Here is a 12,221-nt window from a genome sequence, read left to right on the forward strand (position 1 = left end):
TTCAATTTAAATGGTTGTAAACTAGAATCATGACTTAAAGTCATGATTTCAGTTTAAAAAAACTATTAAACACAATTTTGAGTGCATTAGTGATTTCCCTAATCTATGTACTTTTACTCAAAAGCTCAAGATAATCCATGATTGGCAATATCAAAAGCTCAAGATACTTGGCAATATGAAAAACCCAAGACGATTACTACTTGGCAACCTAACATTTTAAAGCCCAAGACTATTACCATTTGGCCAGGGGCGAAGCTAGAAATTTATCTTTGGGGAGGTTGGCCAAGACTAAATCATTATATTGATTCACAAAAAATATGTGTCTCTATTTATGTATGTATGACCCACTCATCAATGCTCTAATGAATTTTTGTAAAGAGATTGAAGAGAATTAGTGTAATACTATGAGAACATTTGCACTGAGTGATGAGCTCTTTTGGAAGGGGCTAGAAAGTAGAACATTGGAAAATGCATATTGAAAGGGTGAAGTAGTTTTTAAGGGAAACTAATAGTAAAAGTGAGTAAAACTATAAAGCTATAAAAGTTGTAGGCTTGTTGATGTGTTGGGGGGAGGAGAGATGGAGGAAAGACTAAAAAAAAGTCAATAATTAAGAGTGCGTTTGGATACTATTTATTTTGCTGAAAACTGAAAACATTGTAGCAAAATAATTTTTAAATGTGTTAATAGTGCGTGGGTCCCTTGAATAGTGCACGGGACCCACATGTCTGGGCTAAAATATGCTTTTCCACAAAAAAGAAGAAGGAAACGCAGATGTTGAAATGCGCCTGATTCAGCTGTACCCAAATGAGTACTAAGTGAATTTGAATGAAACAAGTAGTCAATGACACATGGGAGGGCCAATTAGTTTCATTTGGAGGGGCCAACTCTTACGACAATTCTGTAGAACCTATTTTTTAGCAGCTATAATAAATTTTTGAGCATTTTTGGGGGGCCATAGCAAAACGTAGCTCCACCCCTGCATTTGACACACAATTATTTCGAAAGCCCAAGGCTAATAATGCTTGGCAAATATTATCATATTATTTCAAAAGCTCAAGAATATTAATACTTGGCAAATCCTATTATTTTAAAATCCCTAGGCCAATAATACTTGGCAAATATTATCATATTATTTCAAAACCACAAGACTTATAATGCTTGGAAAATTCTATTATTTTAAGAGCCCAATTAAAATAATAGAATTTTCCAAGCATTATAAGTCTTGTGGTTTTGAAATAATATGATAATATTATTCCGTGGTCGGCGTGTTGTAACCCGTCTAATCGACCCCGAAATACCTCCAACCAACCCTCGTGTTGTTATTGACCCCGATATTATCATATTATTTCAAAACCACAAGACTTATAATGCTTGAAAAATTCTATTATTTTAAGAGCCCAATTAAAATAATAGAATAAAATAATAGAATTTTTCAAGCATTATAAGTCTTGTGGTTATGAAATAATATGATAATATTATTCTGTGGCCGACGTGTAGTAACCCGTCTTATTGACCCTGCAATACATCCAACCAATCCTTGTGTTGTTTCTGACCCCGAGTTACATCTACCTCCATCCATCCACCTCATATTAGCTATTACTACTGAGTTAAGTTTCTAAAACTCGAGATGTTTTTTATTTTATTTTTTACTGAAGAGATCTATTTAACTAATATATTTACTAGTTTATAAATAAACTAATATATTTACATTTCGGCCAGAAAAAATTGACAAAAAGGACAGGAATCCAATTAAACTATATATGCCTTTGTTTTGAATTTTATTTTTAAATAACATTAAATATTAAAAAATTTAGTTAGTTGCCACGTTTTAAAACAATGTTGAAAACTAGCATCTCGAGTGTCTAAAACTCGAGTTCCTAGATAAAACTCGAGTTTTTAAGTCTCGATTTGTAAGTGGTGGTAGCTGATGTGGAAGAAAAATCCACGTGGAACCACGTTGAAATCGAGTTTTTGAAACTCGATTTGCTTCAGGTTGAAATCGAGTTTCAAAAACTCGATTTATCATCATTTTCATCAGTTTCTGAAACTCGCTTGTCCCAGCGCCCAGACGCCCAGACGCTCCATCTCCTTCAAACCCCAAACCCTCTACCGCATCTACCGCATCTCATCGGTGGCAGAAAAACCCATCGGCGACCGAGACCGAGACCGAGACCGAGACCGAGATCGAGACAGAGACAGAGACAGAGAGCGAGACAGAGAGAGGCGGAGAGACAAGGAGGACCGCGACCGTGACCGCGACAAAGACCGAGACCGAGACCGAGTTAGCCGCAGCAAGAGGTCCCGTACACCGGACCGCACGCGAACCTCGTGCCACACGCGGTCCCACACTCGCTCACCGGCCCGAAAGCGCCGCCGTCAGCGCAGCGAGTCCACCGACGAGAGGGACCGTCAAAAGGCCGCCGTGTCGGAATTTGTCGACGGCATCGCGAAAGAGCACCAAAAGCTCACTGATCACGGTCTCAAAACAGAAAAGCTCTCGTCCACTGGGATTTTGTTTTTCCCTCATTTCCAGGTAAGGCCAGAAAAACTTAGAGAGATTCCGGTAGAAATCGAGTCTGGCGGATTGGGCACTGTTGTGTAAATCTCGAGTCTCAAAGACTCGAGATCTGTGAGAAATTTTTTTTTTGTGCCGTTGAACTCGAGTCTATCAGACTCGAGTTAAATGTTTTTTTATTTTTATAAAAATCGAGTTTTTAAGACTCGAGATCCAGGTGGCATTTTTCTCCACCTCAGCGAGCGCAGCGAGCACAAAGCGAGTCTAGAAGACTCGAGTTTTAATGTGAATCTCGAGTTTCAAAAACTCGAGTTGTTAGTTTCCTTTATAGTTTCAAACGTTGCCTAACTTACTACATTGATGCCATCCACATGCCTAATCTGCACATTCCCCCCTTTGTTTTGATGGAAAGCCACTGTGAATGAGTGAGTGAAAATACCGTTCGAAGAGAGATGCTGAGAAGAAAGCCTAGCAAGATCGAAGTCAAGATCGAAGACAAAGACGAACTCGAACAAGCCCGCAAACACGCCACCACCACCACCAGCACTTCCGCCACCGCCCCCACCACCACCACCGCTCTCCTCCACCACCTCGATCGCCACAACAACAAAGACCCCTCTTCCATCCAAAACCGCATCGGCCTCTCCTCCCAATAACAATGGAGGTCGAGGTCAAGCTGCGGCTTCCTGACGCCGTGGCCCACCGCCACGTCACCACACTCCTCTCCCCATTCCACGTCGCCACCCACCGCCAAGAGAACCACTTCTTCGACGGCTCTTCCGGCGAGCTCTCATCGCGCCGAGCCACCCTCCGTCTCCGATTCTCCGACAACGACCCTCTCTGCGTCGTCACTCTCAAGGCCAAAGCCGTCATCGTCGACGGCGTCAGCCGCGTCGAGGAGGACGAGGAACCGTTGGACCCGTCGATCGGAAGAGACTGCGTGGCCGAGCCGGAGAAGATTCTTTCGAGCGCGGCGGAGTCTAGGGTTTTGAGGAGGGCGAAGGAGGAGTTTGGGGCGCTAGGGTTTGTGGGGTTAGGAGGGTTTCGGAATGTGAGGGAGGTGTATGAATGGAAAGGTTTGAAATTGGAGGTGGATGAGACTGATTTCGGGTTTGGGACTCTGTATGAGATTGAATGCGAAAGTAGTGATCCAGAGGAGGCCAAGAAATTGATCGAAGAGCTTCTCAAAGACAATGGGATCGATTATTCTTACTCTGTCACCTCCAAGTTCGCGATTTTTCGCTCCGGGAACCTGCCAGGTGAGTGAATTTTTGTTTTGTTACTGTGTTTGTTTGAGTTTTGGATATGGGTTTTTTGTTGATGAAGTTTTTAGTTGGATATTTCTTTGATTGCTAGGTTGATTTAGAATTGTTATGGTTTCAATGATTGGAATATATATGGATTTGAATTGGGATTGAGAACCAAATTCTTCAAGCTTATCAGAGTCTGGAATTTTGGTGAAATTGTCTTGTATATACCAAATCAACACTGAACATAATATTTTGCATTTCTTTGCTACCCCAAATCTAATTTTTTACACATATATGAATTCATACCGCAGAACAAGAGGTTCTCTAATTAAATTCAAGCACATGGTTGCATTAACTAGTGTAACACAAACAATGTTATCTTTTCCAAGGACAATTTCAATTACAATAAAATTCAATGCAGCTGTGTTTAAATTTAATTGGGGAACCTAATGTACTGCTCCTAAGGAACTGTACCTAAGTTTTGCCTATTTCATCTACCTTGTGTTCAGTTGAAAGGCAAATAGGGAGAGAGGAGAGGAGAGGAAAAGGGATACTAAAATTAGTGTTATATCTGTTTTGCATAGCCTAATCCAAGGCCTGGGTAAAGGATAGGGGTTGTGGTAGGTTGATAGCAAGCCTAAAACTTCTTTTTACATCTTATGAACATGGTAGCCAACTGCAATTAGGATTAAGGCTTAGTTGAGTTGAATGTGACAAATTGACTAATGGTTGTTCAAACCTTGTCCTTCATGTTTGTCATTTGCAACCTTGAACAACCTCCTGAATGTCATGATTATCATCTTTCATGGTTGTAGTCTCTGATTTAGTTGTGATTTTTTTTTTTTATTATTATTATGGTTCGAAGTTCTTATTGTCTGTCTTGTGACTCATCATCCTTGTTCTTCTTATTGCTAAACCTAATTCTTCCACTTATTTTAAGTTTTTAACACAAGCTTCATTATAGCTGTTTTTGTCATTTGATCCTCAAATACAATTTTATTCCAATTCTAATGTTAATTGACCAGGAATGAAATGTGTATTTGAAAATACCAGCCTAATCAACAATTCTAAGTTATGAATATGAGGTGGTACAGCTTCCTATAAATAACATTATGATTGCATTGAAGTCCAGTCACCTAGGTCATTTTCATGAATATGACCATGATGCATTCCTTAATCAAATACCTATTCAAACTTTAGAGATTCGTGTGTTAATCCATTCTCATTCTAGAGCCTGCATGAGCTCATCAAGAGTTAGGCAACAACAACTACTCAATGTTTTCAATAATCATTTCACTTGTTTTTTTCTATGCATAACCAACTCAATAATTTTTAACACTTTCTGGCCTTATTTTTAGTTATCAAGTCATCCCCTACAGAACCCATTCTTTTGACGTACAACAAAGGTATCCTGACCTATGTCAGGATCCTTGGGTCCTGAACAACTCTTTTCATGTGAGTAACCTCATGACACCTGAGTGATAGTGCTGTGACTAGATACCATGCTACTTTTAAAATGTCTGTCTTGATGAAGGAACTTAATTTATAACCCATATAAATTTCTATGCATATGTAGTCATTCAAATGGTAATTAGAAGAATTGTGGTATGTCTGCGAGTTTTGGACTGTACTTATGGGAAAGACGGTCAATCGGCTCGATATTAATGTCCCATCTCTGATTGATCTTTCGCCCTATCAATTCTGCTGTAGTTCTATTGACATAAAACAAATAGTGGAAACTAGTTTTTCCATGACTGAGATTAAGATTTGCTATATTTATTAGAAACATGATGCTCCTTAATCTAATTATGACTGCTATTCCCATCCGCTTGTAAATCTCACTGTTGAATGTCGAGCGACTTTATTGGGATTATTTATCCATTTAATATGCATTTTGCAGGCTATCCCAGACAATGATTATCAGTGGACAGTGGCCAGTGAGGTGAAAGATGTCCTGGTGATGAAGCAAGGTTTAGAATTCGACTCATAAAGAGAATGATTATCTTTCTTCTCAATCTCAAGCATCTTACTCCCAAATGTTGCCCCCCAAAAGTGATTAGTCCTAAGTTTGTAATAAACCATTTTCTATCTTGTGGCATACTATTATTTTTATGAACTTTATGGCCAAATCTATAAACTTTGGTTGGTTCTCAATCTAATGAGTTTCACTTGATTTTCATTTGTACTTTTTCCTTGATGAACTAGAACTACTCATTTTTTGGATCCAAATGGTAGGGTGTCAGCATTCACGCCAATATATGCTCATATAGATCATGTCAGCATCTATGGGTTTAATAAACATATAAAAATCTAGCACCACAAAAAAAAATGCACAACTTTCTCACATGGCTACCTGTGATTAGTAGAGAAAAATGCGATAGGTTCATGTGAAAATGACAAATAGTCCGTCACAATTTGCCGCATATGAGAGTTGAGGCAAAAATTGTGAATTTGTTTGTGGTAGAACTCAATAAACTTTTCTACATCGTTTGGGAGGCAAGGTTAAAGTTTCATAAATGCACAACCAAAAGATAATGCAGGAAGGTTACATGTAACTATCAACTACCGGACATCATAATGCCCCTTGAAGTAACTGTCAACTATTAGAGACCGGACATCATAATGCCCCTTGTAGTAACTGTCAACTATTAGAGGGAAAAAGACTACCGCATTCTTTGTTTGTAAAATGTTAAACTTTAAAATATTTTCAGCATTTTAGCATTTTATATTGTCTGTTTTGTTGTAAAATGTTGGTCAAAATGAAAACATTTTCAATTGACTGTTAAAATCATTTCTAAAGTTTTTTAAGTTTTGGTGACCTGTGCTTCAAAAATTTTACATCACATCAAACCCTTGAAAATATTTTGACTTGAAATGTTTTGACAGAAGACAGAAGCCATTTAACCCATCTAGACTGCATTGGAGACGAAGATGAGCGACGGCACAATGACCCATCTCTCTTGTTCTTTCTCTCTATAACTCTTTTCTTTCTTTTCTTATCGCAAAGAGAGCTAGTGAATGTTCTGGAATCAAGTAAGAGAGAGAGAGAGAGAGAGAGAGAGAGAGAGAGAGAGCTTGTTGGAATGTTCTTGAATGAGGGAGAAAAAGAAAATAAAAGAAAGGGGGGTAGAGATAGGTTGGACACGTGTGTGGAGGAGAAAAACAAGAAAAAAAAATGAAACGTACGGATGAAAATGAAATGAAAGAAAGGAAAAATAATATAAAAAATAAAAAATCTTAATTGAGAAATGTTACCACAATATTTTCACAATAAATTTTAAGTAACAAATTGTTATTAGTTAATATTAGTGAGTAAAAAAATAATTTTAGTGATGGGTTCAAATTAGAATTAGTAACAACTTTTCACATAAATTTTGTTGTGAAAGTATTGCGAAAAATGTTGTGGATGTAACACTTCTTATTGAAAAATATAGTTGTTAAAAAAAGAATAAATAATGAATAAATAATGAAAGAGGAAATAATATTTAAATGAGATAGAAAAAGAATAGAGAATCTATTAGAAAATGTATTTGAAAAAGTAGATAGGTAAAAGTTAAATATCACTGTTCACTATTCAAACAGTACAAAAATATGGAAAAACTGTTAGAAAAAATAGTCTGTTTTGAATAGATTATTCAATTTAGAGTAATAACATCTAACACCAATGCAAAACCTTTGAAAAAGAGGGCATCACATTGTGCTCTCAACAACATTTGTAAGTACAAAATTTGGGTCATTCTCAACGACAACCAAAAAAAAAAGTACAAAATTGGGTCAAACCTATTTGCCTAATTCAAGATTTACAAGTCATAATCTTAGTTATCAAAATTGAATCCAGTATTGAACTATCAAGAGAGTGATAAGATGATTCATTGATTTAACTGTTGGATTATTGGTTCAACATTTAGGTCACTAATGTTTTTTTACAAGGAAATACGAAGGGACACGTCATCTTATTGTTAATCATAAATTGTTGCCCCCACAATTTTTCATCAAATGGCTAAAAAGCCCCATATATTTGATTTCCTACTATCCTTATTCTTTTCTTTTTCAAATTTTTTATTTGAAATCATTTTCAAGGTGGACACCAAGAATCCTATTCCAACTATATATTAAAAAAATAAAAAAGATAAATTATTAAAATTAAGACATTATTTAATTTAAACATTAATATGCAAGTATACCAATTACCAAAGATTAAAATTTATAGAATATTTATTGTTTAGTTTTTTTTTTTCAAATATAGAATCAATTTTTTATGTAAAAAAAAATTATTTTTATATGACTAACTACACTTGATGGATAAATAAAAATAAAAAAATTAATTGGATCCAAAAGAGGAAATCTGCCTAAAGAGTGATAGCTCCTATTGATGAAAATGAGAGTGTCACTTGAGACTATAAATAGTATTAGTCTATTAGATCATATTCACACGTCATGATCCTTATTTAGTATTGCGAAAATCCAAAATTTTACCATTTCCATTTACTTTCCAAGTTTGAAATAAAGAGGATTTTCACCATTTCCATTTACCTCCAAGTTTGAAATAAAGGAGATCCTGATCGGCTGATCCTAAGGAAGTAGGAGAGAAATTGTATCAGTTTCCCCCTAGCTAGACCAGGATGTCTAAGCTGCGCCAACCTATCAAACTGGATCCATTAATTTAATTTTGTTTTTGATAGGTAATCTAACTTGATCCATTCCTGCAAACAAAACTCAATAGTAATATGGCATTCACTCATCCAGGATAGAAAGCTCACATCAAAATTCCAACTTCAATAGATAATTAGTAATATATGAATATCCATTAATTCCACAAGAACCCACGATGTACATAGTCCTATTACTATTACTAATAAGAATAGTAATGATAATAATTGGTACCTTAACAAAGACCTAAACAGAGGACCATTTAGAACTAGACTGAATTCCTAACCTACTACGCAGACTGACAAGCTAAGTTTTCCCTCCCTACTCCAAACTCCTGACTCCAATGGGAAAGCAATAGGCTGAAATGTAATTCTCACTTTCTCTTTTTTGAAGGTGGCTGGGGAACCTCCTCGTCCTCATCATCTTCTTCATCCTCCTCTTCGTCCTCCCCATCCTCATCATCATCTTCATCATCACCATCATCGTCGTCGTCGTCCTCGTCATCACTTCCTCCGTCACCATTGGCCTCAGGATCATCCTCAGGATCTCCTTCATCCTCCCCTTCCTCACCAGAGAAGTCCTCATCACCAGCATCATCATCCTGATCATTAGCATCATCATCATCATCGCCATCATCATCGTCATCCTCTGTTTCACTACCGTCTTTGTTTTCCTGATCAGGACGTTGCCTTTTGTGAAGTTCTTCAAAAGGAAACCTGCCGATAGAAGTAAAACCCACCAACTTAATTGAGTTTCCGCACAAATACCCATCATGCAAGTATATGAGGCATGGAATCAATATTACCTTCCATCCATTGCAGTCAATTTTGGTGACACACTGATATCATTCAGCAGTGATCCAGTCTGAAAAGAGCCTCAAGTAACGTTGGTCAGACAGCTTAAACAAAGATGCATAAAAATACAAACAAGGAAATACAGCAACATCTCATGCATAGCATCCAGCAGAGAACTTATCTAAAAAACAGGGGCTTTTGAATGTGTTTTAAATACAAAGCATCATCAAATATTTCCTCGTTGAATCGACTACCATTGCATTTACCAAAGTGTCGAGAAATAAGGTTGTTGACACAAATAGTGTGAGAGCAATTAGAAGATGGCCTTCTACAAACCAACATTTTCACATATCGTTTTACAATATTTTGGTACATCCATATGCAGTTGACAACAAGAAACCCCCAATAGGATATAATGAAGAAGACGGCCTTTTTGGAAACAGGATAATAGAAGTGGATGCTCATTTGTTATCTTGAAAGCAGGAATGGCATTATCAAATTTGTGATGCTTACCCAAAAGCAGATGCACAAATTTTCTTTATTGAGCCATAGAACTTAATGCAGGGCCCAATAAAAATTAGTTACATGGTGACTCATATGAGTATCCACATGAACTTTTCATCACATGGCCTATTTAAGAGTCATGTAATTAGTTCAAATGACTTTAATGAGTCATCCAAACAAACAAATAAAATTTTCCCAATTTGGAAAACTCTCCTCAAACCCATTATGTGGCAATTCAAAAAAACATCTACGTGTATCAAATCACACAACTCATTAAATTATTTAAGCAAGTCGCTCATAACTAGATCACATGACTAAAATCGCACATGAGAGGTTGTCTAAATAGCCATGAAGAGGGTTGGAGGAATTTTTCTCCAAGCTGGTTTAGAGGTAAACTCTTTCCCAAAAAAAATAAATAACCGTGGGTGGGGGGTGGTCATTTTAGCCATCCCATTAGAGTTTGGAGAAGATTCCTTCAGCCCAGTTTGAAGAGACACTCTAAGATCACAACTTTTGATTGTGTCCATTTGATATAGATATGGTAACACCAAATCAAGGTGGTACTTAATATAACGTAAACAAAGACGAGATGGCATACATAGAAAGCATTAAAAAGCATCAACTGAGAAGGAATGTCGAAAATCAGGAAAGAGAAGTGTTGATATATAAATAAAAGTACTCTATGCTTAACAAAACTGATAACAAAAAATAGTAGGGCCTAATGAGCAATAAGACAGGGAATTTGTAACCATCAGCATACATTTTAAAAGCAGAATGGCTTAATTTTGGTTATTACAAGGAAAAGTGTTCATCCAAAAATAAAGTATTCTATGCTACTCTAAGCTAAACTAATCAAAAACCAAAAAACAGTAGGGCCTATCAAGCAATAACACAAGGAATCTAAACCATCAGCAAACATTTTAAAAGCAGAATATATTTTGGTTGCAAACAATATGGCATATAATTCTCCAATACAAGAAAAAGAAACCTAGCCCATAAAATGCAATGCTACATTTATGCAAAAAACAAACAAACACAGATTCTCAAAACCCCCATTCCTCCACACCCTTTTGAGTAAAGGTTTCAGCCCATAGATAGTTCAGGCAGCCCAATTATAGACAGAATAAAATAATTTAAATAATGTCAAACACAACCAGGGAAAAAACTAGTAGGTTCCCAACAACTCCTTGTTCAGTACTCTCAAGCACTAATTTATGGAAAAAAGAACATTCCAACAAAAGTAGCTCACGATTAAAGTAAACAATTTTGTTCCCACAAACACCCAATATACAAAGCTATGTCCAGATTTAACAAGAAGTGCATATTTTAATTCTGACGCATCCCACATGAACTAAAACTACAAAGGGTTTTTGCTCAAAATTTTTTATTTTTTATTTTTTTAAAAAAAGGAGGAAAAACCTTTAGTATTATTACATCACAATAGAGGCATGAAATTTGACAAAAAAATTCAGGAAACCACTGTATCATAAACATAAATAATTCAGGAAACCTTAAAAGCAAACCAAAGGCAAGAAATTTCAACTCCTATACAATATTATTCAATGTTAAGAACAATATAGAGCATTATATCTTAAAAAAAGGCTAGTGTTGAAAAGGCTATACCACCATGATAAGGCAAGCAAGAGACTTTCCAGCAGCAAGAACAGTCTCTACCACCATAGATTCCAAAACAGAGAAAACCCACATGTTATTCTCCATAGAGCTCAAACCCACCACCTCCATTGTCCCCAAAAACCCTAAAAAAAAATCAGAGAAAAAAAAAATTGCAAAAAGAGAGAGTTTTAGTGTATGTGTTTGAGAGACAGAGATAGACAAATAGGCCTGAAAAGACTGAGCGAGAGAGAGAGAGAGAGAGAGAGAGAGACTGATTGGCTTCTGGGATTGTGGAGGGGAAGAGTGTTGTGGTTTGGTGCGGTTAGGGTAAACCCTAGGGTTTGGTCCGGTTAGGGTTTTTGCTAGTGATTTTTTTTGTTATTTCCAGCCCAAAATTCTTTGCTTCCACGAAAGGAAAAAAAGATTTACTTGATTGGATGATTTTTTGAGTGAGGAGTGGAAGTAGCTAAAGTTGGTGTGGCTAAAGTAAATGTTTTTATATTTTTTAAATTTGACCTTTAAGTAAGATCATTTTATCAGATTTTTTTTACTTGAGGCTTCGGATCTTGTGTTGGAAATCCATGCCATGACAAACCAAATGAAAATCATGTGGTCCTAAGTTTTTTTTTTTTTTTTTTGGTTAAAGGTCCCAAGTTTGATATAGCTAAAATAAACCAATGACGGTCTTTGTATTTTAAATTTTTAAATCAAACATACGACACTGAGATGATTGGTAGGGTCTAGCTATTTGAAGTAGGGTTAATAGTAGGGAATGGTGGTCTTCTCTAAGACACTTGTCGTTTCAACTTTCCATAGGATGGGACATGTCTCGGTTAAGTAAAGTTGAACACTGACTAGGTGATGGCCTAGGTAGTGCAATATGGTCAAATCCT

At 36.5% G+C, this 12,221-nt stretch overlaps 2 protein-coding genes across 3 annotated transcripts; one reads left to right on the top strand and one right to left on the bottom strand.

Moving 5' to 3' along the window:
• The first annotated feature begins 2,870 nt into the window (after positions 1-2,870).
• LOC142621536 (triphosphate tunnel metalloenzyme 3-like) lies at positions 2,871-5,945 on the top strand. The gene is made up of 2 exons (XM_075794816.1): positions 2,871-3,775; positions 5,667-5,945. The coding sequence occupies exons 1-2, from the start codon at positions 3,175-3,177 to the stop codon at positions 5,681-5,683; spliced, it is 618 nt and encodes a 205-aa protein (XP_075650931.1). The 5' UTR covers positions 2,871-3,174; the 3' UTR covers positions 5,684-5,945.
• A 2,577-nt stretch (positions 5,946-8,522) lies between these two features.
• LOC142614146 (uncharacterized) lies at positions 8,523-11,796 on the bottom strand. Of its 2 annotated transcripts, none has more exons than XM_075786696.1 (3): positions 11,338-11,796; positions 9,222-9,280; positions 8,523-9,132 (listed from the first exon to the last, which is right to left on the bottom strand). In XM_075786696.1, the coding sequence occupies exons 1-3, from the start codon at positions 11,455-11,457 to the stop codon at positions 8,790-8,792; spliced, it is 522 nt and encodes a 173-aa protein (XP_075642811.1). In that variant the 5' UTR covers positions 11,458-11,796; the 3' UTR covers positions 8,523-8,789. The 2 variants fall into 2 exon arrangements, with proteins under 2 accessions (XP_075642811.1, XP_075642817.1); XM_075786702.1 differs by having other exon boundaries at positions 11,341-11,656.
• Positions 11,797-12,221: the final 425 nt, after the last annotated feature.

Source organism: Castanea sativa, chromosome 1, assembly GCF_040712315.1.
Source record: "Castanea sativa cultivar Marrone di Chiusa Pesio chromosome 1, ASM4071231v1".
In the NCBI taxonomy this organism is placed as follows: domain Eukaryota; kingdom Viridiplantae; phylum Streptophyta; class Magnoliopsida; order Fagales; family Fagaceae; genus Castanea; species Castanea sativa.

Bases quoted from the DNA above. Each gene is read 5' to 3' on its own strand.
- LOC142614146 (XM_075786696.1), bottom strand. From the start codon at position 11,457: ATGGAGGTGGTGGGTTTGAGCTCTATGGAGAATAACATGTGGGTTTTC. The intron at 9,281-11,337 runs GTATAGCCTTTT...GGCTCTTTTCAG, and splicing joins TTGCTTGCCTTATCATGGTG to ACTGGATCACTGCTGAATGA. The intron at 9,133-9,221 runs GTAATATTGATT...TTCTATCGGCAG, and splicing joins TTGACTGCAATGGATGGAAG to GTTTCCTTTTGAAGAACTTC.
- LOC142621536 (XM_075794816.1), top strand. From the start codon at position 3,175: ATGGAGGTCGAGGTCAAGCTGCGGCTTCCTGACGCCGTGGCCCACCGC.